The 26,040-nt window shown below is 36.7% G+C and overlaps 6 protein-coding genes across 6 annotated transcripts; 2 read left to right on the plus strand and 4 right to left on the minus strand.

Moving 5' to 3' along the window:
* Positions 1-4,856: 4,856 nt before the first annotated feature.
* LOC108846475 (chromo domain-containing protein LHP1-like) lies at positions 4,857-6,852 on the minus strand. The gene is made up of 6 exons (XM_018619704.2): positions 6,488-6,852; positions 6,229-6,254; positions 6,048-6,134; positions 5,372-5,959; positions 5,231-5,291; positions 4,857-5,143 (listed from the first exon to the last, which is right to left on the minus strand). Exons 1-6 carry the CDS (start codon positions 6,740-6,742, stop codon positions 5,096-5,098), a joined length of 1,065 nt encoding a protein of 354 aa, XP_018475206.2. The 5' UTR covers positions 6,743-6,852; the 3' UTR covers positions 4,857-5,095.
* Positions 6,853-10,565: 3,713 nt separating this feature from the next.
* LOC108844218 (AAA-ATPase At5g17760) lies at positions 10,566-12,724 on the minus strand. The gene is made up of 2 exons (XM_018617439.2): positions 11,610-12,724; positions 10,566-11,293 (listed from the first exon to the last, which is right to left on the minus strand). Exons 1-2 carry the CDS (start codon positions 12,684-12,686, stop codon positions 10,778-10,780), a joined length of 1,593 nt encoding a protein of 530 aa, XP_018472941.2. The 5' UTR covers positions 12,687-12,724; the 3' UTR covers positions 10,566-10,777.
* Positions 12,725-14,935: 2,211 nt separating this feature from the next.
* LOC108847947 (NADH--cytochrome b5 reductase 1) lies at positions 14,936-17,314 on the minus strand. The gene is made up of 10 exons (XM_018621328.2): positions 17,189-17,314; positions 16,965-17,088; positions 16,598-16,739; positions 16,292-16,382; positions 16,107-16,184; positions 15,938-16,018; positions 15,751-15,840; positions 15,586-15,651; positions 15,385-15,471; positions 14,936-15,177 (listed from the first exon to the last, which is right to left on the minus strand). The coding sequence occupies exons 2-10, from the start codon at positions 17,080-17,082 to the stop codon at positions 15,085-15,087; spliced, it is 846 nt and encodes a 281-aa protein (XP_018476830.1). The 5' UTR covers positions 17,083-17,088; positions 17,189-17,314; the 3' UTR covers positions 14,936-15,084.
* A 1,113-nt stretch (positions 17,315-18,427) lies between these two features.
* Positions 18,428-21,549, plus strand: LOC130510127 (uncharacterized). Its single transcript, XM_057006473.1, has 4 exons — positions 18,428-19,294; positions 19,377-19,967; positions 20,292-21,042; positions 21,119-21,549. The coding sequence occupies exons 1-4, from the start codon at positions 18,428-18,430 to the stop codon at positions 21,547-21,549; spliced, it is 2,640 nt and encodes an 879-aa protein (XP_056862453.1).
* A 713-nt stretch (positions 21,550-22,262) lies between these two features.
* On the plus strand, positions 22,263-22,796 carry LOC130510128 (uncharacterized protein At4g04775-like). The gene is made up of 2 exons (XM_057006474.1): positions 22,263-22,442; positions 22,512-22,796. Exons 1-2 carry the CDS (start codon positions 22,263-22,265, stop codon positions 22,794-22,796), a joined length of 465 nt encoding a protein of 154 aa, XP_056862454.1.
* Positions 22,797-23,014: 218 nt separating this feature from the next.
* Positions 23,015-25,929, minus strand: LOC130510129 (uncharacterized). Its single transcript, XM_057006475.1, has 2 exons — positions 23,410-25,929; positions 23,015-23,319 (listed from the first exon to the last, which is right to left on the minus strand). The coding sequence occupies exons 1-2, from the start codon at positions 25,550-25,552 to the stop codon at positions 23,015-23,017; spliced, it is 2,448 nt and encodes an 815-aa protein (XP_056862455.1). The 5' UTR covers positions 25,553-25,929.
* Between the last annotated feature and the right edge of the window lie 111 nt (positions 25,930-26,040).

The following is a 26,040-nucleotide window of genomic DNA, read 5'->3' on the forward strand; positions in this document are numbered from 1 at the left end:
AGTGTGGGGACACGACATTTGATGTTTGATGCCACACATAGCTAGATGTTGTTTCAGTTGGTTACTTGTAAACTCTCCTCCACCATCGGTTTGTAATGTTTTGACTTTGCAGTCTAATTGATTCTCAACATATTTCTGAAAGCTCAAGAACACCGAAAAGAAATCTGATTTTAACTTCAAAGGGTACAACCAACTGTATCTTGAATAATGATCAACAAAGACTGCATAAAATCTAAAGCCTTGAGTGGAGACAACTGGAGACGGCCCCCAGAGGTCACAATGCACTCGCTCTAAAGGCTTGGTAGCTACAAACTCTGAAGGAGAAAAAGGTAAACGACTCGACTTTCCAAGTTGACAAGCCTCACAGAACTGAGAACTGGATTTATTGAAGGAGATGGCTTTATTCGTTGATAGACGCTGGAGAACATCTTGATGTGGGTGGCCTAGCCTCAAGTGCCACACATCATCACTAGCGGCCCTCTGTCTGTGAGAATAGTAGGCCATGAACTGCGGGTTCTCCAAAACGTATAGGTCCTTCTGTCTACTGCCTTTGGTTAGAAGCTGCCTTGTCTGTTTGTCCTTCACAACAACACTATCAGAATCGAACTCAATGCAACAAGGGTAGTCAGCTGTAAGTTTTGATACTGACAATAGAGATTTCGTAATGGATGGACAAACGAGAACATCATTTAAGAGAAGCTTACCCTGAAGACTCGGCAGTTCTGCAGTACCAACATGAGTTATCGGAAGATACTCGCCGTTACCAACCAAGACCGTGTCACCTCCTGTGTAAGCCTGAGCAGACTGAAGCTGAGAGATCTGATTTGTGATGTGAGCTGTTGCGCCTGAGTCTGCACACCACTCTGGTCCTGGTACTTGGTGTTGTGGAGAACGCATAGCAGCCAAAGCTCGATGATACTCTTCGGACTGAAAAGAATGGTCAAACCGCTTGTAACATTTGTAAGCTGGATGACCAAACTTATTGCAGATCTGACATGTCGGTCTCTCTCCAACAGGAGCGCCACCACGTCCGGAACCTTGACTGATCTGCTGTGGAAAGCCGCGTCCTTGAGTGGAGTAACCTCCTCTTCCACGAGATCCACCTCTGTTGTAACCACGTCCACGAGACGAATATCCACCTCTGTTGGAATAAAACGCCTGGTGAAGAGCGACATCAGTAGCAGACTCGTAGGAAGAGAGCTTATCGTTGAAACCGATCAACTTGAACACCACGTCATCAAAGTTAGGACCAGGGAAGACGTCCATGGAGTTTTCGATGACAGTAGAGATAGACTCGTATTCTCTACCGAGACCGCGAAGAACTCCATAGATCTTTTCCTGATCGGACAGAGGAGCTCCAATAGAGTCAAGCTGGTCACACAACAGCTTAATCTCAGCAAGGTACTCTGCAAGGGAACGAGCGCCTTTCTTTGTGTTCTGAATGCGGCTCTGCAGCTCCAGCTTTCTTGTTGGCGAAATGCGGTTGTACTTCTGAGATAGGTAGTACCATAGCTCCTGCGAGGAACGCAGACCGTATACACTCTTGATAGCTTCTTCTGACAGAGATCCACACAACCACGCCATGATGCGTTGATCTGTTTGGATCCATTTGGTGTAAGCTGGATTTGGCTGTTCGGTAACAAGCTCGCCGTCGGTCACGCTAAGCGTTGGAGGAGGGCGGAGAATGGCACCGGTGACATAACCAAGAAGGGACTGACTGTTGAGGAACTGCTCAAACTGAAACTTCCATGAGAGGTAGTTGGAATCGTTCAGTTTGAGAGTAACACATTGGGTGATCGTAAGGGGAGCAGTAAACGGATCTCCGTCCATATCTAAGCCTCAGGTTCTAATCCCTGAAGCTCTGATACCATGAAAGCTTATGCAAAGCTTGAGAGAAAGATGAAGAAAATAACTTTTACTAACGTTTTTCCTTGACCAAAATACGATTACAGAGTGATGATATATAAAGAAGGATTGTGTGCTCAGATAAGACAGACACGTCACAGCTTAGCTGGTGACAGCACACAACCTCAGAGAATCAAATCTGTTATGCAACTTGACGTCCAGCTTTGCAGAGCTCGTACAACGACCGTGGTTTGTCGTCACCACCACCTTTCCTCTGTTACCGTTGAGAGGAGACAAAACAGACTTAATGGGCTGAGGAATCGAAGGCCCAGTTGTGTGGGCTTTAGCACACATCAAAGACTCTGGCTGAACTGGAGTGTTAGACGCGTTACTGATTACATCTCAATCTACAAAAAAATTCAAGTCTTGTACTTAACATGTGGACGGTTCACAAGGTTTGCATATCCTCATTTGTCAAGGTTTGATGACTTGTGGGCTCTGTGCCTAAGCAACACATGATAGAGGTTGGTGATTACGACGATTACTACATGTATTTGATGTGAGACCAAAAAAGTTTGGAAACAAATTAGAATCCATAGTTACTTGTAAAGTTTTGGACACATGTACTCACTTTTCAGTAAACCTCTGATTACACAATAGATAAAAGTGGATATTGATAGAACCAATCTTTAATCATACTATCTCCAAAAGAAAAGAAACGAAGAACAAAAAGATGAGGTTTATTGAAGATTCTCCACTTTTTTCAAACTGATCGCAGAGTAATCAAACATTGTAAACAAGAAAACACCTTTTGGCATTAGATTGTGAGTAAAAATTATTGCAGCAGCTACAAGTGATGATTAGTTTTGTTGTAAAAAAATTATTGCAGCAGCTACATGTGATGATTAGTTTTGATGATTCTCGCAGATCGACCAGAGATGAAGGAAGAGATTTGATTTGATTTTTGAAATTTCTATCAGAGTAAGATGCCAATATCTAATCGAAGAAGATCACGATAATTAGCCGGCCATAGTTTTTTGTGCCACGGGGCAAAAAGTTCTTCAAGATAAGATACTACTAAAAGTTAGGGCCGATATCTATCTTATTAAAACAGAAACATTCTCTTGGACCTAACATTTATTTTATAAGTTTTTAAATTAAATACACATTTATATTTTATAGTTAAACTTACACTAAATCACTAATGTTTCTTTCTTTATACTACTATCCATGTTTCCAAATAATATATTTATTTCTTTATACTACTATCAATGTTTCTAAACAATATATTTTTATACTACTATCAATGTTTCCAAACAATACAATAATTAATCTTAGTTATTTTATATCTATCATTTTCTCTTTAAAATTTTGTAGAAACGTTAAAATTTCATAAATTGCAAAATAATGAACTTTAAAATTTGGATTATAAGACTACAAAATATGAAACTATTACAATTTAATTAGATTACATATCGGTCATCCATCAGTTCAATCGATTAGTCTCGGGTTTTTAGTGATTTTTTAATATGAATATTTTAAAAACCTAAATTGAATTGTCAGATCTCCGGATTAACCGGTATAATCACAATCGGGTTGAATTTAAAACACTGATTTAAATGCAAAAATATTTTAAATACACACTCTTTAAAAATTACCAAAATATTTGTTAAATTATTAGTGAAATTTTTCATCGTAAAATATTCCGCGCTTCCAAAGCGCGGGTCAAAATCTAGTTTTATCCGTTAAATTTGATCCGATTCGTTATTTGCTTCAATTCGATCCAAAATATCCGAATATCCATAAATAAAATAAATATTAATATCCACTTTAAAATGAAACAAATAATAAATACTAAAAAAAGTTAAAGACGGCCCTTTCCGACTTTTATACAAATAGATGTATTTCAACGATTCAATATAAAGATTTAAATGTATAATATTATATACTTATTATTTAACATATATTTTATTAAATTTTATTTTATAAGTTACTTATAAAAATATTAAATTAAAAAAAATTAATAAAATCTTTATACAAAACTACAATTTATCTAAAAACATTTGTTTTATAACAAAAATTATTAATTTTAAAAATTTATAGAACACATAGTTTCATTAAATTTTACTTTATATTTTTATTATGTAAAAATATTTCTAAGAAAAACAGATAGATATTATTATTTTTAGATTTACTTTTGTTGAACAAGATAGATGAAGTATCGAAACTAGAACGATTTTAACCAATAATTAATTTAATTTAATTAAAATAACCAATTTTAACTGAAAATACTTGATTTTAACCGAATTTTCAGTTTTTCTACAAAAACAAATTTAGGTTAATTTCAATTTTGAAATTAAAAAATAAAAATTAACCGATGACCGAGTAGAATGTAATTCGATTAATTTCTAAATTATTTTTTGAAATTTTGGTCAACAAAAAACCAAAAGTTTGGTTTGGTTTGGTTTTTGAAAAACCAAAATCGCAGGCCTAAAAATACTATGGTAGCATCTGAGTCTAACTCTTTCTAGCCAAACTTAACAAACAATATTATACATTACATGTTTCTACTATCCCCTCAGTCAAAGCTACCTTTCAATCTACAAAAGTACTGTTTGTTTGCTTGGGTATCGCTGCGCGATTTGCAACCAGTCACATGCACATGCGGACATTTCAGAAAATCAATTCCATTTTATTAATCCTCACTTAACAATTGGGAATATCTTTTATAATCTACAAGGTTTGCATTGTATATATGACCTCACTTGTCAAGGTTTGAGTTTCTTTACATTTTCAATAAGTTAAAATTCTGTGAGGTACACGTTCGCCTCGTAACATTTGAAGGCATGTTACAAGAGCATGTTGCCTCATCCTCACCATGGTACTCTTATGAATTATGAGAGCACTCGCAATGCATACTAGGATTTAGATAAAGCAGGGGTTCTGAAAAGAAGACTATATGAAACTGATTTTCTTGCACAAAGAGCAATCAAATACCAAGAGGATGGAAATCAACTTTGACAACATCAACGAGACATGAAATTAAATTTGAACAAGCTAGTTTAACAAAGTTCTCGATTAGAAGAAATGTATAAAGTCCAAGAGACAAGATTTGCTATAACAGAAAGTGAACTCATAAACAAACCCGAGGAGATGAGAAACAAATCTCAAACCTCACGGATTAACAACTTGCCACTAAATCCACTCTGCACATCTAATCTTGTTCTACCTACAAGCACTCACATTTTCCTTAGTTTTCCTGCCTGTAAGTGATATGTCGCTCATAGAAATCAAGTAGCTGGAGTTAAAAAAAAACACAAATAAGTTAGAATCTTCAAGATAGTAAAATGCATAAGAAAAGCTCTTGAAAAAAAAACAATCTTACCAGATGATGATGATGAGCCCTGAGAAACTTGTTGTCAACCGTTACTTCCTCCCCATCAGACCTATAAGTAGTACAAAGCCAAAATAAGTTCACAAAGAATATAAACTCAAAAACTGACCAAAGTGCAAAGAGAGAACAAACCTCAGCGCCGAGAAAGTTACCAACGATTCTTGTCCATTGTTTGTTATAGAATTAGAAACCTCCACTGGCTTGAGGATCCTCACGATGTCCAAGTCTGGTGTCTCGTTCTGATCGGTAGCTATTGTTATCTGGTTGTTAGTTGTGATGGTTTCATCTGGTATGTATCTTTCCGCAGCAGACTTCCTCCTCCAAGCACCTCCGACACCACCCTTCTTACGCTTAACCCTGAGAAGGCCGTTTGGTCTTGCATCACCACCCTCAGAAACAATGCCTTCTCCTCCCTCTTGGGAACTCCCCGCACCGTTACTGTTAACGACTGGTCCTCTTAACTCCTTGAGTGTCGGATCATGTTCCTTGAGAAGGCCGTTTGGTCTTGCATCACCACCCTCAGAACCAATGCCTTCTCCTCCCTCTTGGGAACTCCCCGCACCGTTACTGTTAATGACTGCTCCTCTTAACTCGTTGAGTGTCGGATCATGTTCTTTCTCCTTTCCAATCAAACCTTGCTGCTTCTTCTCATTCTTGTTCTTCAACTGAGAATTAGAACCTCCATAGTTGCCCTTCCGCTTCTTACCAGCCTTCCTCGATCTTTGAAAACAAAAAAGCATACATTAACAAAGGAAATCGACTAGAAAAAAAAGTTTCACATGAAGTGCTACATCAGATGCAACATTACCTTTTTTCAAATGCATCTATAGAAGAAGAAATAGACTCCAGATTCTCTAGAGGCTCCCAGGTGTTATGACGTTCCGCCCACCCATGCCTTTTCAAAACAGAGTTTACAACTTGTGTCAGTGTAAGAAAAAATACATATGCTTGATCAAGAATGAAACCAGAGTATGATTAGAAAAACTCACCATTTGATCAGATACTGCACCTTACCCTACAATCAATCAAAACCATAAATATTAAAGCGTCAGAACCAGTAATCAATACACACAATATACAATCAAACACGAGGAACAGACACAAGAAGATATTAAAATATTATATAAAAAAAAAGATATCAAAACATTAAAAGCGGACAATAAATGTAGAAGCGAAGACGTAAACTGCATGAAAATACTTTAAGCAAAAAAAAAAACTGCATGAAGATACTAATCAAAAGGAGCTTACTTTGTGAACTCGCTTACTGCGGATAGCTTCCACTGTGTAGAACTTTTCTTCTTCTTCTTTGCCTTCTTCTTCTTCTTCTTCTTCTTCTTCTTCTTCTTCCACATCCTCTGTACGCCTATCATCACCTGTCTCGCGAAGAATTGTCTCTCCACGTCCACCACCGTCACCACTTCCTCCGAGAGGTTCCACCGCCGTATCCGCCTCACCAGCGTCATTCAACAAATGGGTATCGTTCTTAACACCTGCCCCTGTCATATTTTTTGAGTTATTCGAGTCCAAAGGCTTATGTGTTTGATCGAGTTCTGTGTCCTCTATTTATCCTTGTGCTGGTTCATATGAATCTGTAGTAAGAATGAGAAGAGAGAAATATTTAAACTTTCCCTATTACTTAGGCTTGTTTTGGACAAGTTTGTGGGAATAAGACTTGACCTGTGACCCTCAAGACTGGAGGCGAAACCAGTTGTCATTTTTTTTTTAAGACATCACAATTAAAAGATTTTTTTTAAAATTAAATAGAAGTATTAATTGTGTAATATTAAGAAAATGGACAAAATATGGTCAATGTAATTTTTTTCTTTCTCCCAAATTAAAATATATATTTTTTCTTAGCAATGTAGAAATCTAGACCAGCCAGCCTCGACAAAATTAAAATAGAAACACAGACCAGCAATATATAAATTACAATTGAACAGAAAAGAAAAGAAAATCAGAAAATGATGGAGAAAATGTAAAAGTTAAGGAAATAAAAATAAAAAAAATAAAAAAAAAATTATATAACTGAAAGAAAAAAAAAGGCGAAATTGCACTATCATGCTTTTGAATTTTTTGAACTATGAACGGTTGTTTCTTTCTTTCTTTTTTTCCACAAATGAACTTTTATTAGAATTGATGAATGTAATCATTGGTAACCAATGTGAGATGACACAAGATGAACCACTAATTTGTACATGTAAAAGTTTTATGCAGGAATATGTAAACCTGACACATACCTTTGCCTGGGTTTATGATGAATGTTTGGCTCGAGATTTATAAATGAATGTTGAAGTCATGGAAATATTTCAAACAAAGATTGAAGTATATTCTTTTCTTTTCTCTTCTTTATTTCATTTTCATGTCTCATAATAATATATAGTTACAAAAATGTTTCATAATATATACATTACCAAAAGGCACATTGCAAAAAGTCATGTCTGTTCATTTACGAAAGCAAAAAATTGAATTTTTATAAATATTAGTTTGAATAATACAATAGTCTTTTGTTGTCAATTTTTTTTTGGTATACTACCAAATCATGGGTACAAAGGTTAGATAATAATTGCATCCATAGTTTTCAAAATACAATGATTTGTATTGACTAATGTTCTATAGCTTTGTTTAAGCGGCACCTCGGAAATTATAATGTTTATCTTTTAAATCGTCCAAAAATTAAAATAATAAATAAACATATGATAATATATTATTTTAAATTTTAGTAATTGATATTTATAGTATAAAATCTTATGAAAATAAAATAAAATAAAAATTAATAAATTATAATATCTAATGATATATATTTAACTTATTGCTATAATTAGTAAACGCGTAAAAGCTGTCATAACGCGTAAAGACTGTCATAACGCGTATACACTTTTCTAGATATCCTTTTTCCCTTTGAACACCAAAAAATATATTAAACCAAAGGTTCAATGGACTTATACAATTACAGACGGATATATATTTTCAACGGCAAAATGAGAAAAAAATCTAAAACATAATAATCTTGATCGCCCCAAATCTAAATATTCGAAAAAAATCTAAAACATAATAACCTTGACCGCCCCAAATCTAAATATTCTATATTTTAGTTATTGAATTGTCTTCAGAATCGGTTCTGAAATTTTGAGAGATGTAGACAATTTAGTGAAAAAAATAATTATTTTTTTTAAAACAAATTTCAAAACTTCTGTCTATGTAACTTTTTTCAAAGAAAAATTGTGGGGGTAAAAACAAATGTTTCATTTGGCTTTGCGTAGAGAACCGGCCCTCGACTTATCTTGAACTTTATTGCTCCTAATCTGATAAATACAGCCACTGATATCAACAGAGAATTCTATGCCTGTCTCTAATTTCCAAGATGAATATTGGACAGTGAAAAAATGATTGTAGGAGATCTTGTTCTATTTTCTCTCAACTCTGTAGAAATGATAGAACGAAATAATAACATTCACAATAATTAATCGTAACTGGACCACTCTCTCGCTCACACGCTCAAAACTGTTTTGTCTTGATTGTCTTTCATTCAAGATGAAGACGCTTCTGCTGCTTATTCTTTTGTGCTTCCTTGTGACTTCTCCTATAGCTTCACGGGGCTTTTCAGGTCAAGCTGATACTTTCACCATTGATATACATAGAAGCCTTTCTCCTAGCAAGAAACCTTTCATGTATTCTTCAAGTACTTAGTGGTGGAGCCAGCCAAAAGAATCACCAAAGGCAATGTAAAGTTTCAACATAAAATCATGGGGCCACTCAAAAGAATTTTAACAATTAATCATAAAATTTTCAAAAATCAATGAAAATATTTTTTCCAATAATTCCTATGGGGCAGCTGTCCCCCTTCCCAGCTCTCTACCTCCACTCTACTTATTCTGCAGAATCATCTCTAATTATTAATGCCTCATGAAGATTATACACATAAAAATAAAATAAAATATCAACGAAACAATGGTACTACACACGAGCGTTTATGTTCCTAAACTCTGTGATAATCCAAAGGCAAGTCACTAGGATAAAGCCTTATAACAAGATAAGCCTCATAGATCCATTGATTATTGTTCCATCCACCTAGCCATCTTTCAAACATCTCCATCTCCAGAAACAAGAAAGATATATTAGTAACTTTATTACCATGGATCAAACTGTTTGCCGACTGTCTCCACAGTCCACAGTGACAACACCAAGCGAACCCATAATCTTCTCCATCAGTCTCCACCTTAATTTGGGACTTAGCTCTCTCGAAATTATCTAAAACAGCCAAAAAATTCTCTACAACCTCTCCTTGAGCATTTGAAACAAGGTGGGGGGAATGAGGAAGAGTGGGTGTGAGATGTAAAGACGGCGCTTTGAGTAGACCGGCGGCCATTGGACTAATAATAATCTTTTTTTTTTGAAACACAATCTTTTTCTTTTCTATCTTTTGGTTTTTCTAAACAGTTAGTTGTACTTTTACTATAATGATATGACGGTCCTAGTTTAACTAAAGTAAGTAGTTCTTAGATTCCAGAAGTTTGTAAGTACAATTTTAGAACATCTTCAACGTGAGATTCTAACTTCGGAACTCTAAAAGTATATACATTTGTGTATGTATATACTATATATGTGTATGTAACTGAGTTTTCTGTAGAGTATAGAATCCCGTAATTAAATATGTATAGTATATACATAAACAAATATATATATTTTTAGCACCCGAGAACTAGAACCCTGTATTATAGGTGCTCTTATGTTCTGTAATATAAAACAGAATAAACATTTTCAAAATTTATTTATATATAAATACTTTCTTGCCAACATTTTCACAATGAAAATATCACTGTCAAAGACAATACTTAGAACAGCTCCAATGCAAGGTTTGAGAGAGTAGTATCTAAGGGTTAAAAAAGAAAAGAAATCGGAGAAAAAGAATGAATTGGTCCTTAATTGGTCCTTAATTTTGAGTCTTTAAAGATATGATTATCGGTAAAAACGTTTTTAGAGTCCTTAAAACTTTTTTCTGATTTAAAAAAAATAAAAAATGAATCAATCGTAAGCCATCACATATCAGTGGAATCCACAAACAGTACAAAAACTTCTGTGAAATGTTTTTTATTTAGCGACAATTTAGAACGTTTTTTGCAAAAAGATGGTGGAACCCACGCCTAAGAACCCTCCCACCACCTATAATGTTGCTCTAAGGACCTGTTAAAAACTTTTAATTCCACATGTCACACTCTAAATACATCTAGTTCCACTTGTCTCTATCTTACTAATTCAATTGTTTTATTTAAACTAAAATTAAATTATTTATATTTACTATTATTATTTTATTTTTTGAAAGCCTCCTTTTAATCCATATTGTTGCTCTTATTGCTCCCAATAATTGTTTTTTCATTTAATTTTTTTGATCAATTTCTTTCGGCATAATTGAACTTTGTCCATCCAAATGTAATAGACAAACAGATTTGCTCACCTTCTCTACTAAAATCATGGTAAGCCTATTTCTCTCATTATCTTATGTGAACTAATACTGGACCATATAATTTTGTGGCACACGTTTTAGGTCCAAAACAGAACAAGTTTCTTGATCCTTTTGCTGCTCTTCCTGGGAGAACCCTCGGTATCACGCCTTAATCTTTTCTCATGATTCTCATCCATCTCCAATCTACTCTCCTTCTTGTTCATAACCTGACTCGATTCATCAGATTTAAACCTCATCTTCTCCAAAGCATTCACCAAACCCACAAGCGCCACATCAGCATCCTCGCTTTTCATCAGCTCTTCTGCTACTTGTGCCGGTGTAATTACTTCACCGTCCATCAACCGCTCGATCTCCGGGTAAAGACGGTGTGGCATTGTGGTGTCGTTCAAGCTCAAGTAGTTAGAGGCTAAGGTCTTGAATCCTTGAAAAGTGCAATGTCCCATGTATATGTGCATGTCCATACGACCCGGACGCAGCAATGCCGGGTCAAGCTTATCTTTATGGTTCGTCGTGAATATTATAATCCGTTCGTCTCCACAGCTTGACCACAATCCGTCTATGAAATTCAGCAGCCCTGATAACGTCAAAGGTGGCTAAACACAAAAAAATGTTATTGAAAAATGTCATTTAAATATTATTTACGTTCAACTGAATTCTTTCAAATGCCACTACCACGGAATCCACAAGAAATTGAATAACATATATATCTAATAGAACTATAAGAAAAATCACTAAATTGAATTATAAGAAACTAAAAATATTTGGGAAAATTTGATTAAAATATATAATTCGATAATACAAACATTTTGAAAAACTGAAAAAAATTGGTACTTTGGTTAATTTTACAGTCTTATTAACAAAATCACTAATAGTATTAAATCTAACACATTCATATAAGCAGAACCAAACCTGAGAGTCGCCAGGGTTCTTGCCTTCACCAGGCTGTTGTTGCTCCAACCTGTTGGGAAAATCAACCGCACAATCGATATCTTCTATGACAAGAATCGACCGGTTACGTGTAGCGAGTAATAGCCTCCTTAGATCAGAGTCACACATCACACTCGCTAGCTGAAGATCATAGACATCAAACTTGAGGTAATTAGCCATAGCCGCAACCAGACTAGACTTCCCTGTTCCTGGTGGTCCGTACAACAAGTAACCCCTCTTCCAAGCTTTCCCAACTTTCTTGTAATAATCTTTCCTTCTAATGAACCGATCAAGATCCTCCATGACGTCACGCTTGAGCTCGTCTTCCATAGCTATTGTTTTGAAAGTCGAAGGATGCTCGAGGATGACTGAATCCCATCGGAGACTGTTGAGAGAATGCAGCATCAAGATTCTCCTCTCGTCTCTAATCTCTTTAGCTTTACTCTCTATATGAGGGACGTAAGAGTTTAAGATCAAGTCTTTGTGTTTCTTGTCGAAACTCAGCTCGAAGTACTCGCTTCCACGGTCGTCATCGCCTTTCTTATCTCCTCGGTCTGTGACAAACCTCCATTTCAGCTCGACGTCTTGGTACACATCGTTGACGGTTTCTCCGTCGCTGAGGTACAAGTTGACATGTTTGTCTCTATGGCCTTTGCTGATTCTGAGCCTGGCTGCGTCTGGACTGATCTTGGTTGAGAGATAAGTCTGAGCGGCTCGGTAGATGTCGTTGTGCATGCCCATGTTGTCGTCGTCGATGGTTAGAGTCAAAGTTGTTGAATTAGAGCTGAAGAAGAGAGACCGGAGAGATGAGTAAATGAGATCTTGGACAGGGCCTGGGATAAGCTGGTGAGCCATTGATCGTATCATCATCATGTAACCTGCCAGTGATGCGTAAGCTGTGAAGAATGATGTAGGTGATGGAAGATCCTTGGAGAAAAACATCGTATCTCTCTGTTTGTTTCTTGAAGATGGAGAGAGTGAAAATGAGATGTGAAAGAGATATACAAAGAAGGAGAGAAGCTTAAAGAAGAAGGTTACACTTAACACTAAATATATCATTGTCTTTATTCAATGGATGCGCATGTGATTTATTAGAAATTTTGAGAATGAAAAAAAGAAAAGTGAAATAAGATAAGGTCGAGAGATGAAGACAAAATAAACACTTGGAAAATTTCCACGTCCCTTTCCACGAAGAGCATGTCCATTTTTTAACTCATATTCATCGTAAAGTAGAAAGAGGATACAATAAACTCTTGGAAAGTTTCCACGTCCCTTTCCATGAAGAGGATGTCCATTTATTTACCATTTTTAACTCATATGCATCATATTATGTAGACTCGAACAAGATTAATGTTTTTATTGGTCAAGATTTGAAATCGAATTTTAATTTTATTCAGATGATGATTCAAAACGATCTTTTTTTTAATCAAAAAGAAAGATATTTAGGAATATCTCATTTGTTTGGATTCAATCCTCTGCTTTTCTTCTTCTCTTCCTCTGTTTTGTGCCTTACTCGAGCTTCGAACCGGTAGCGTTTCACATTACTGTGCCTTCGCTTACCAGACGAGCTACAAGAGGAAGGCAACGATCTTTATTTTTGTCCTCAGGTTATTCAACTTTTCTACAATAAAATTACGAATCGACATGAAAGACAAATATGAAATATGATATAGATGGTGTAGAAATATTCCCATTGATCAACCATTATATCTGTGATGTTTTCACATGGATACAAGTTCTAGTCATGAACAATTTTTTTTTTCATGAACAATATTTAGTTATGTTGGAAACGTTATTGCTTGAAAGAAAATAAAAAAACGAATAGCATGCATCATACAAGATGACGACATACTAAAAGTGTACTTTCATCTCCAAACTGACATGGAAACGAATACGATACATATCGTGTAGAAATACTCCCATTAATTAACCATTAGGCAAGTGACGTTTTTACATGGATACAAGTTCTAGTCATGAACACTAGTATTTAATTATGTTGGAAACGTTATTGGTTGATAGCAAAAAAAGAATGTAATGATGATGCAACCAACTTTACGGTGATTAATTTATGCAGGCGGCTATACATTTGTCGGCTTTGCTTAGTTTGTTGAGGTGGAAGATCACTCGTAAAATACATACTTACGTAAAGAGAAAAGACTAATCAAGTTGATTTTCTGAAACTCGATTACCAAAAAAAAAAAACATAACCTATTTTTTTTCGTCTTTTGAGCCGTTTCTAGTCTACAAGAATAAAATCTATAACGCTGATACGTTTGTCTTAGGTAACAACATTGAAGGCTTTACAAAAGAAAAAAAAAACATTGAAGGCTTTAGTTGAAGGCGCACAAGTTTGGATTTACATACAGTCACTATTGATGGTCGGAATCTAAACCTTTTAACATTAGCATATATGCAGACTGCAGTATATGATATTTGATGATTGACCATAAAATGCCAAATAGCAAAAAGATTCCCTATATTGTCACGACTCCCGACGTGGTGGAAGAGTTGCGTGTTGTATAATAATTCTACTTGTGACAAAAAAAGGTATAATAATTCTACTAGTAAAGAAAAATTTAGAGAATGAGGTACGTGTCAGATCAATAGATCATTGTAGCATTTGATTCATTACCAAGAAAAGGAAAAGTTAAGTGTACTATGAGTCATGATTCATCCTTATGTTTTGGACCGTGGCCTACTTTTGAATTAGAACAAGGCTTAAAAGTTATTGAAACCACGCAGGCTCTCCATATCAAAACAATTCTTTTATTTTTAAATCACCAATAACAAAGCATTATTAACCTAATATGAATACTAAAGCAACTTTGGTCAAAAAAAAAAACTAAAGCAACTTTTACGTCGTTATTAGTCAAATAACATCTTTAATCTCTACGGCGGGAAACAAACTAGAAGGTAAATGTTTATGTATGATCAATTGAGTTGCTTTAAAAACTCTGACAACTTAAAAAAAAGTAATATACTAACTTAATTTTTTATATAATTCAACTAAAAAAACTTTCGAAAAGAACAAGCCGACTAACCGAAATGTATATTTTGTAAGTCTGTAAATATGTTATATCAATCCACCAAGAATCAAATTCAATCACCCTTTTATAGCTAATGCTTTTAAAGTGACTCATGATTGTATCGTAAGTAGGCCAGTCGGTCACATTGCTTACAACATCATACCAAACACAAATTAGGTAGGTCTTGTGGATGCCACTATCAAATCTTTTTATGATACCAAACCAAACCGGTAAAAACCACATGCCTAACCGGAACTTCCTATTGGATAATAACACAACGAATGGACAAGGGGCTTTTATGAAACGTCCAACAGAAACACAACTCTCACTCAATAAAGACACAAGTCTCAGTTGGGATTGTAACACAAGTTATTGATCAGATTAAATGAGTTTTTAAAAATGACTCCAAGCCAATAAAGCAGAGGTTAAGATCAGAACTGGAACTGCATCTCTGGAGAGTAACCAAGAGCTTCAAGGTTTGCTGCCATGGCCTTGTTCATTGGCGGTGGTCCACATCTTAGGATCTGTAATTCAAACATAAACCGTAAAAAAAAAAAAAGATTAAAAACACCACTGAAAAACCCTATCTTACTCACTCAAAACTACATCTTGTCAAATGGGTTATGCTTCAAACCCTTACAGAATTGATCCGAGGTTTTTGATTTACAAACAGTGAGTAGATGATCAATCTGAGTATGTTCAAGATCAAATAACAGAGGAAGGTTTTTGACCTGAATATCGGATGCTGGTGCAGGGCAATGAGCCTGGATCATTTCCTTGGTTACAAATCCAACACCACCATCCCATACTTCCGGAGGCTACTCACATTGCCACAGAGGGGTATATACCAAAGCACCAAGAGAATAAAGGTATCAGAAAGAGTTTTTTTTACTTGAGAGGAACGCCAAAAACATTTGGATTTTGTGGCTAACCTGGTTCAAAACATAGTAGATTTTGAATTGATCTGGATAATTGGCGGTAAGACTGTCCAACTCTTCCTAAGAAAAAAAAGAAGTATTAATAATATTCAGAGTTTGAAGAAACGCAGTGCTTTCTGAGACTCATAAGAATCAAGCAGGTGAGGAGACATTTTTCACCTTTAAGAGAATGTCTTCGTACGTGACATTAGCATAAATGAGGTGGACCTTTGTCTTGTCTGTTGGGTTTTCAAGTATCGCTCTTGCAACCTTTCACAAATGCGAATCAAAAACAAGTTTTTTTTTTAACATATACATTGACTGACTTATCAAACGATATAAGATGCAAAAATGTGGGCAGACATACTTGGAACATAGGAGTGATGCCTGAACCTCCAGCAAGCATTCCAAAAGCCCTAAACTGACCTGGCTGATACTTGAACCTTCCCTGGCAAGTCAAAAAAAAAGTAACAAACCAACAAACAAAAGCTTTGAGATTCAGAAGAAGTATTGTAAGCAAGCAAATAAAAGAGTACCTTTGGACCCTTAACAGCAAGATGGTCTCCAACACGCATCTCCCTGAAATGATGAGACATCCTTCCTTGCGGATACATCTACTTTGCCAAGGGGAATAATTTCCAGCAATTTTTAGTTGAAATTAGTGAGAATAATATGAAAAAAAAGAGAGTCAAGTGAAGCTGAGAGAGTAAAGCATATACACCTTGATAACAAGTTCAAAACGTCCAAGGTCAGAATCTAAGGTTGTCGGAGTGTAAGGCTTAATAACATCCTCTCCTTGAGCATCCTTTCCCCTGTGGATAAAAATTCATTATATATTTCATCAAAGCTCTGTAAAATGGATTTCGAAACACAGAAACCAAACCTAAAGTGTTTACAAAATGAGTATTATTTTCACAGCCATTTCAGATAGGTTATAGTATTTATCTGGCAAACCCCACAGGAAGATTGAATTTTGGTATGAAAGTTTCGGGGAGAGAATGAGACTAAAGAAGTATGAAGACCGAACCTGCAACTGATGTGTTGACCAATGGGAAGACCCAAGACAGAGGTAGGAGTTGGAAGCTCGAAAACGAACTTAGCGACATTGTGGCTAAGTTGCTGCTTCTTAACAAGCTTAAACTCCTTGAAATTCTCTGGATCCAAACACCCTACAAAATTCACAAGCTTTTTAATAAATCATTCAAGTATTATATATCAAAAAGGATCACTCTTTCATTTGCTGCGACCTTCTAAACCGATTGAATTCGACACAAATTTACTTAATTTCATACATACTTTGTAAGAGAATGAATAATCAGTCACTAAGCTACGCATTGTGGGACCTTGGAACACAGAGAGATAAGAATCGAAAGGTTGTGACTTTAGGATCGAACCTCTGCGTTTCTTGGAGGAGGACAGATAGTAAGCAGCACCGGCACCGACGGCAACGAGAGCCACGAAGGCACCCAAGAGAATCTGAGGATCTAGTGTTCTGAGAAACTCGGTATCCATGGCTCTCTTATAAACCAAAATGCAAATGAAATGAATAAAATAATCACAAATAGCTCAACGAGAATATATAAAGGAAGAAGAAGTGGCGAATAAGTAGCAGATTCACTTCTTGTCCGAGTAGTCTCTTTCCCTTGTTGTCTATGGTATGAGAGATCTGGTAGACCTAACTTTTAAACCCAACACGTTATACTTGCCTTGTTTGCAATACTAAATATTCCATACAATAAAATAAAACAAATATGTAGGAAGTGGAACTCAAAAACAAAAGAGAAAATTGGGAAATAGATCCACTTTTTTCTCCCATTTGTCACATTAGGATTTTAGTTAGATTGTTTAGGAAAATAGGATTTTGAAACCTTGTAAATACCCTAATACCCTTTAATTATTGATTAAGTAGATTTATAATATATTTTTTAGATTTTCGTAATTAATTTTAAATGCATTTAGATTTACTAATAAATTAAAAAAGTAAAACTCAAAAAGTAAAAAAAAAAAAAATTCAAAGGGACATCGATTTACTCCCTTACCCTAGATCCCCTTTCTATTTTTTTTTTCACCCTTCTTCTCCGCCGAGCTCCATCTATGGCGATTGATACCTAGTTTCATCTCTTCTCCTGCTCAATCCTTCTCCTCTCCAACGCTCTCTTCATCTCTCCTACAAAAAGTCCTACCCTCTTGTTCCTCATCTTCCTCTTCGACCACACCGAAAGAACACAATCAATACTTCCTTGTTTGAGTTGTTCATCGGGTAAGGTCAAAATCGGTGGGTTCTTCCATCAATTTCGTCAATATTAGGAGGTTTCTTCACAGTTGTTTTCGATTACTTCAATTTTATTTCTTGACCTAGATTTTGTGATTGTCGATTTTGACCTAGATTTTGTGATTCTCGATTTGGATATTTTCTTAAAGTAAATTAATTTACTTGTTGGTTTATAATCTTATACACCACGCTTTTCTCTTTACATATTAATGTTTTCGATTGTATTTACCTTTCGGCTTAGTTTGTTCTTGATATGTTGGCTTAGTTGTTGTCTGATCTTGAGGTTTATAAGTTTGTAATGTAGAGTAGTTGTAGCTGAGTAGTTGTTCTTTGATATGTAGGGCTTTTGTTGTCCGATTTGTATGTAGAGTAGTTGTTCTTGTAGTGTTTATATTCTTACTTTGTTGTTGTCCGATTGGAAAAATGCTTCTAGAATAGGATTTTGTTTGTTTCTGCTCTCATTACCCACATTATTTCGATTGTTAGTTTGTTGTTCTTTGATTGGAAAAATGGTTATTGTTTGTTTCTTACTTTGTTATTGATATTTTACAAATTGAACTAATGATGATCTCATGCCTTGTAGATATGTCGGAGGAGTTACCAAAGAGGCTTTTTAAGGAGGGCGAAGAGCCTCAGGTGTCTCAGATCAATAACAACTGCAGGATCGACTACATAATTAAGAAGTTCACAGCGTGGATGCCAAAGGAGCTGGATGTTGTGAAGAAAGATCCGGTGTTTGCTCAGATTTTTAAGCTTCATGAAAACGGTCTCGGGTACTCGGCGAGAGTGGTACACAGCTTCTTGTGCAGGGAGCTGGTGACTTACAAGCTTCACGAGCTTTGGTTTGTCTTTGCGAGGAGACCACTTCGATTCTCACTTCAAGAGTACCACGCAGTAACCGGGTTTGAGTGCAACACGAGTATCTCCCTTTCGGAGTTTGAAGAGTGGAAATTTGATGGTGGTTTCTGGAGCAGGGTTTTGAGGAGGAAAGACGAGACAGTTACACTCTTCGATCTGTGGAATAAGGACAAGGACTCTGTCAAGAAGTGGAAGAATGCAGATCGCATACGGCTGATCTACCTTGCCTTCATTCTTTGTGTCGTTTTAGCGAGAGATGAGAAGCAGAATATCCCTCTCAAATACATCAAGGTGGTCATGGATCTTGAGAAGGTTCGAAAGTATCCTTGGGGAGTTGCTTCTTATGATCTTCTCTGCGAGTCAATAGCCAAGAACCGCTACAAACTGAAGGAGAAGACAAGTAGTTATGTTTTAGATGGATTCTCCTACGCCTTGCAGATTTGGGCAATGGAAGCTGTACCAAAGATTGGAAAGCTTTGTGGTAAGAAACTGGACAAAGCTTTTGCGGATGGTCCTAGATGCATCAACTGGATGGGAGCTGGAAAGGTGTCATATCAAGAGATCAATCGGTTGGAGGAGATTTTTACAGCTGAGGTAAGTATCACTTGTTTTTATGACTCCATCAGGTTTGAAATAAATTTGTAGGATCTAACTTTCATTATTTTTTTTTGTGTAGGATGACATGTATCCATTCATCTCATCGACAGGGAATATGGATATTATCCAGAGTGTTGATTTCCGCAGAGATGATGTGGAGGATGAAAGAATCAAGGGTCTGATGGAGCTGATTTCCGCAAAGAATGACTTCACTCAGCATGTTTGGGATTTCGAAGAAGCTGTAGAGGAATCTCTAGATCAGCCTGGTGAAGAGGGAGTGAATGATGAAGCAGCTGAGACAGATGAGAGTGATGAAACTTTTCAGACTCCAAGAGGATCAACGAGCCTAGGCGATACATCAAAGCAGGGTAAGAAAAGGCTTCCAGATCGTGGTATGGAAAAAAGGAAGCATAAGGTTCTCAATGGTGGATCGAAGCAACCATCTTTTAATGAAGACATGAAGACTTTTATGGCGCAGTTGTTTGAGCAGAGTATCTCTGCAATGGAGCAAAGGATGGAGAAGAAGATGGATGAGAAATTAGAGCAATTGGAACATCGGCTAAAAGCTCCAACTAAGGAACCCCGCGTTGAAGTTGAGGATGGAGAGACGCCTTCTCCGAGCAAGACAACGACGACCCAGCAGCCATCGTTGAGGAGGTCCACACGCGGGGTAAAGAACAACTAGTCTTCATCACTCCTTTAATGTTATTTTCTCTTGTTTGTTTGTGACTGCACTTGTTAGTCATCGCTAAGGTCTCGGTTTGGTTTAGTGTCTTGTTTGTTTTATGGTTTTGTTATGTGTAATATTGGAACGATGTATTTCATCAGTCCTTTATGTATTTTGTTATGTGTAATATTGGAATTATGTAATGGTTGTCTTATGGTTTTGTAATGCAATTGTTGTGAAACTTTTTTAAAAATATGATCCTTGGTTATGAGCTTGGTATGTATTATAATTGTGTAAATTTTGGTTTAATTTTTTTTATTTTCACAGAGTCCAGTGGATCTTAATTTCACTCAAGAAGAGGCTAGCTTTCGTGGAATCAGTACGCAAGGCGTCGAAGGGCTTTCTCAGGCGTCTCATGTGACCGACTTTGATCCATCTCAGACAGCCAAGGCAGATGACTGGTGGACTCCAATGACTTCAGTTCGAGGTTCGAGCAAGGCTAAAGCTCGTAAAGACAATACAGTTCAACCCTCACAGTGGAAGAAATGGTCTAGACTTGAGCTTACCGATGAAGATTTGCCCCAAGATGGTTCTCCGCAGTCGTCGCTGTATTATTTCTCTGAAGAATCATGGCAAGGATTCCACGAATGGTCTATGAAGCCCGTACCTTTACAAATAGGTCCTTTGTGTTTCAATATGACTGTCGCACAAAGGATAGTATGCGCAGGAAAATGGCTTGGAAACGAGGTAATCATTTGTTTCAATATCTTCATTGCACATCTTCTTTGCTGCAACTTATATTTTTTTGTGAATATTCAGGAAATGGATGGCTTTATGTTTATATGGCGAGTCAAGACAACATTGAAGCGTTGGGCGCCAACCCGTGTTGCTTTTATGACCGCTTTGTTCTGCCTCCAACTTGAAGCTGCATACAACGTTTTCCATCCCGACAAAAAGTCCTATAAACTGCCGGAATTCCTTCTATCATACGGGAGAGGAGAGATTCCATCTCATGGGCGGACTAATGAAGTTTGGGGCGTCGATGTTGATCGTCTCTACGGTCCTCTGTTTGTAAATGGTAATCATCCTCTCCTCTAGACGTTTTCTATTTTAAATTTCCTTCTCTGATCCAAGTTTTATACTGTCCAACGCAGGTAACCACTGGATTGCTGTCTGCGTCGACATCATTGAAAGAAAAGTGTTCGCCTTTGATTGCGGTGGGAATAAGAATAGGCAATACGTTGAGAAGTTTGCTGCTATGATTCCTAGGATAGTGAAGGCCGTTGCACCACCTGGATCGAGGAAACTACACCTGTCACCATACACTATCGTCGATGTGCCTGTGCAAAAGAGATTGAACAAGTCTTGTTGTGATTGCGGTGCGTACGCACTCAAATACTTGGAATGCCATCTGCTTGGTCTCGACATCAACTTAGTGAATGACGAAATAATTCAAGGTTGCAGACAGAAGATTGGCGTGGAATTATGGGAGGCTACACACGATCCTGTTTATGCGGAGGTTATGAAAACCTATGTGCCTTCACCATGGGAGAGGTCTGAGGTCTTCGATCTGGAAGAAGACTAATAGTGTCTAACTAGTGCTTTGGTTTTTTTTTTGAATTATGAGGCAAAACTCTAGGTTTTTATTCTTTTATGACACATTGATAACTCTAACTTTGCTTTTCTATGAAGTATTTTTTTTAGGAAAAATATGGTAGCCCTTAAAATACCCTAAACAAACCCCTAAAGTTATTTGGAAACCATTACCCTAAACATACCCTAAATTTAGTAATCCTTATAATACCCTAAACATACCCTAAAGTTATTTGGAAACCATTATCCCTAAACATACCCTAAATTTAGTAACCCTTATAATACCCTAAACATACCCTAAATTTATTTGAAAACCATTATCCCTAATCAGACCCTTAAGTGTTTTGAAAACATTACCCCTAAACACCAAACAAAAGCCAAAATAAAACCTTAACATACCCTGATCTATTCACTTATTATGTAGATTGATCACTTAAATAATTAATTATATAAAATTGTCAATAATTTTCGAAAATTATCTCCTTCTTTGATCCATGTTGTAACACTTGTTTAGAGGATTCAAAGTTAAACTACAAACGATCTAGAAGTGTGATATACGCGAAAATTTTGTTTTTTTTTCTGATATACCTTAGGTATAATACACGTTATAGGTGTATGAAACGGCGCCGTTTTGTCTAATTTTTTGACCTACTCTCTTTTCTTCCTCATTCTTCTTCGACAGAGAAATATACAGCGGCGACAAATATGGAGAACGACTCAATCATGAGTTCGATCAATTCTTCTTCCAATTCAACAGCTCGAGTAGCCAAAGACCACGGAATTCCCACACGATGCAAGTGCGGTGAGGCTGTGTCGTGTTACACCTCGAGAACCGTTAGAAATCCGGGAAGATTATTCCATTGTTGTCCGATGGGATCTGAGAAGGTTAGTCCTATAATCATATACTTTTTTCCTCGTTTTAATCTAACTGTTTGGTCGATGTTTTTGATGAAGGACAAAACCCACTTGTTCAAATGGACTGATAAGTCAGTTGTTGAGGAGATTGAAGACTTCAAAGACCTGTTTGACGTCCTCCTCGTTGACAATTCTGAATTTCAGAGATCAATGAGAGCTTCTGAGGCAATGCTGAAACGCCATGAGAGTAAAATTGATGAGATGGAATATGCTGTTGCACGTAGCGAAGAGAAGACCATCAAATGCATTACCGAGTTAAAGATGACAAAAGCTTTGTTTCTGTGTTGTTTGGTGATGGTCCTCATGTACATTACCTATGCATGATGGTCATATGCTGCCTCAGTTTGTTCTGTTTTCTCTTTCAAATAATTATTAGACTATGGTTCTTGTTCTTTCTTTCTTAGAGATAATCATCTAGTAAAACCAATAATGTCTCAAGAGTGTTGCAAATACGAAATTGTCAAGCAAGGACGTAGTTAAGAGTAAAACAAAACAAAAAAAAAGCAGAGAAATAAGGAGATCTCTAAGAAAAAACGTAAATGTTAAATGGGTAAATCGCAAGTTCCTCTCTTGTGTCCTTCGTTACCACAACGGCTGCACTTGTGCTTTTTACCCTTGCTTGATCCTTGAGAAGATTTGATCTTGTCTTCTACTGTTTCATACCTTCTCTTTACTGGTCGACCAGCACTCTTTCTTGACTCTGGTGGTAAAAGTTTTGCAAGGTCAACCTCAGCTGGGACATTCCACTCAGACTGTGGGACTGCTATTGTATTAATGGACTCCGAATAGGCTGTTCTCCAAGTTGCAGTTGTGTATAAAACGTCAGTGAAACTGTGTACTTCTCTACCTGTGTCAACAAAAATTTGTGCTTCAGTAGAGTCTATATGCTGAAAAATAACAAAATAGGTCATATACTCATGTGTTTAAACTTCCATACCTCGTGAATAAATGGCAGGAATGGCGTGTCGGCAAGGTATTTTTCCTATATCGTACTTCCCACATGTGCATGTTCTATTCTCCAAATCAACATGACATTCATATATGTCTCCTTTCACAAGCGATCTGAAGTTGTCAATCTTGTAAACCTGAAATCCTTTTGCCTTGACAATTCTCCTATCAATCTTTTTCTCCACCTTGACGGTTAAAGGATCAAGATGCTTCGAGCTTAACAGGTGACGCTCGTAGAACCATCGAGTCATAAATTCCCTTATACTATCCAGCAACGGAATAACCGGATATTCTCTAGGTATTCTCAAAAGAGAATTTATCGACTCTGCAGGGTTTGTGGTCCTAATGTCATACCTGGAACCAGGGAAGAGAGAACGACTCCATTTTCGCACATCAGCCTCCTGTAGATATCTTCCGAGCTCTGGACTCATATCAAAAATTTCGGTCATACGTTCCTGAAATTCAGAGTACCTATATGCCTTTGAAGCCTGTTCGACCAACGCTGTCCAACCCTTTCCCTTAAACGATTTAACCACATTGGTCAGCAAGTGATGAATGCAAATTCCATGTGTTGATTGAGGGTAGACAGTCCCAATCGCTTTAGCGATCGATGCATTTCTATCAGAAATAAAAGCCAAGTCCTTGGAGTCATCTACAACCACGCTCAACTGTCTAAAGAACCACCCCCATGAATCGTCATTCTCAGAATCAACAACCCCAAATGCAATCGGATACAAATTAGAGTTACCATCAACAGCAGTAGCAACAAGGAGAACTCCTTTGTATTTATTTTTCAGAAAAGTTCCATCGACAACAATCACCCTACGCATTGCATTGTAGAACCCTCTAACTGATTGCCCAAACGAGATAAATAGATAGAGGAATCTCCCCTTCTCTGTAGTTTCATATTCAGTATGTGTACCAGGATTAGCTTCTTTGATCATATGCAAATATTTTGGTATTTTTGCATAGCTCTCATCTGGTATACCTCTAGCAGCTGCAATTGCAAACTCACGAGCTTCCCATGCGTGCCAATAACTGATCTCACAACTATGCTCCATTCTCATGAATTTAATGATCTCGTTTGCTTTGGGTCCATCATTTGCATCATCAAATCGATGTTGTATCAGTCTCCCAATTGTTCTTGCCGATGCGGTCTTTCCGAATTTGCTTTTCTTTGAAGGAGCACATGAATGTCTTTCCTCACACTTGTTGATCATGAAATATGTAGACCCATCCAGACATTCCGCACGCACAGACCAGTTGCACAATGCATCCTTACATCGAATATACCACCATTTTTTTGTAGACTTCTTAACAATGAAATCGAAATTATGCTTCATCGCCCAAATCTCCAGTGTTGCCTTCAAAACCTTTTTATTTCTGAAAATTTGATTCTTCTTCACGAAATCTCCGCTCCAAGTTCGATCATCCTTTTCACTATCTCCATTATTTTCACTCCTTAAACCGGCATCACCGCAAGCATCCCCAGCGACATGATCCTTCCTTCTAACGCAAGACTCCTTTGAAGTTTTGACAAACTCTGCTCGATTTCTGTCAGGATCTTCCTCGTCATCAACATTACTTGAATCACACGGCTCCTTATTCAAATCGATATTGACGCGTTCCTTTTGATTTACACCACTACTAGCGAACGTGACACACAAGGTTGTAGACGAACCCTTCTTCGCATAGGCCACAAAGTTAGATACTTGTCGATCATTGCTGATTATTATGGGAGGATTCCCTCTTTGATCCACCATCTCATAGCTGAACTCTGCATTAACGGAATCAGGTTCCACGCCATAATCCTCACACACCATGATCTTGAGGTGCTCCAACAAAGTAGTAGTCTCTAATGGTATCATTCGACCACGCCTTGCTTTGTCTACCATGAAACTCCACTGGTCGCTGCAACTACACATCCATTCACCAGATTTAACATAGATTAGAACCATGTTGTGATGATGGAGAGAAGAGAGAAGAGAATGGAATAGGGAGGAAGAAGAATAGAAGATGGGAGCGTCGATGAAGAGATCGTGGGAGGAGGAGAATATCGTGCAGAAAATATTCTCCAAGATATTTGGGGATTGATTTAGGAAACATCTATAACCGAATATGGAAGTTTCCATATTTTTCGGATTTACCTAGAAAACGTATCATACCTAGGCTTTAACAATGTACAGTATGTGGGATACCTATTCTATCTAAGACGTCACATAAGTTAAAAGGTACATGACCTTAATTTCACAAAAACTACGTTAGGTATATCTTAGAGTTGTGGTTATTTATCGTTATATAACCTCGGGTATAGTGAAGAGATCTTGCTAGATTGAAACGTCACAAAATGTACCTAAGATATATATGACAAGGAAATCTACATAACGTTTTATACCAAGGATATATCGATGTATAAACTTATATTTCGATTTCTAGGTAAAATAGATCACCATAATGTGTATTCTAACCTGGGTTAGAAAGTAAAATAAAATATGATTCCAATTTTTTTTTTAAAAACTTAAAATATATAAATTGTCATACTTATGTTTCTAATAGTTTTCATATTTTTGTATATTTTTTTATTTAAGTTTACTATTTTTCTCATCAACCAAGGGTAAAA

Source organism: Raphanus sativus, chromosome 3 (assembly GCF_000801105.2).
Source record: "Raphanus sativus cultivar WK10039 chromosome 3, ASM80110v3, whole genome shotgun sequence".
In the NCBI taxonomy this organism is placed as follows: Eukaryota; Viridiplantae; Streptophyta; class Magnoliopsida; order Brassicales; family Brassicaceae; genus Raphanus; species Raphanus sativus.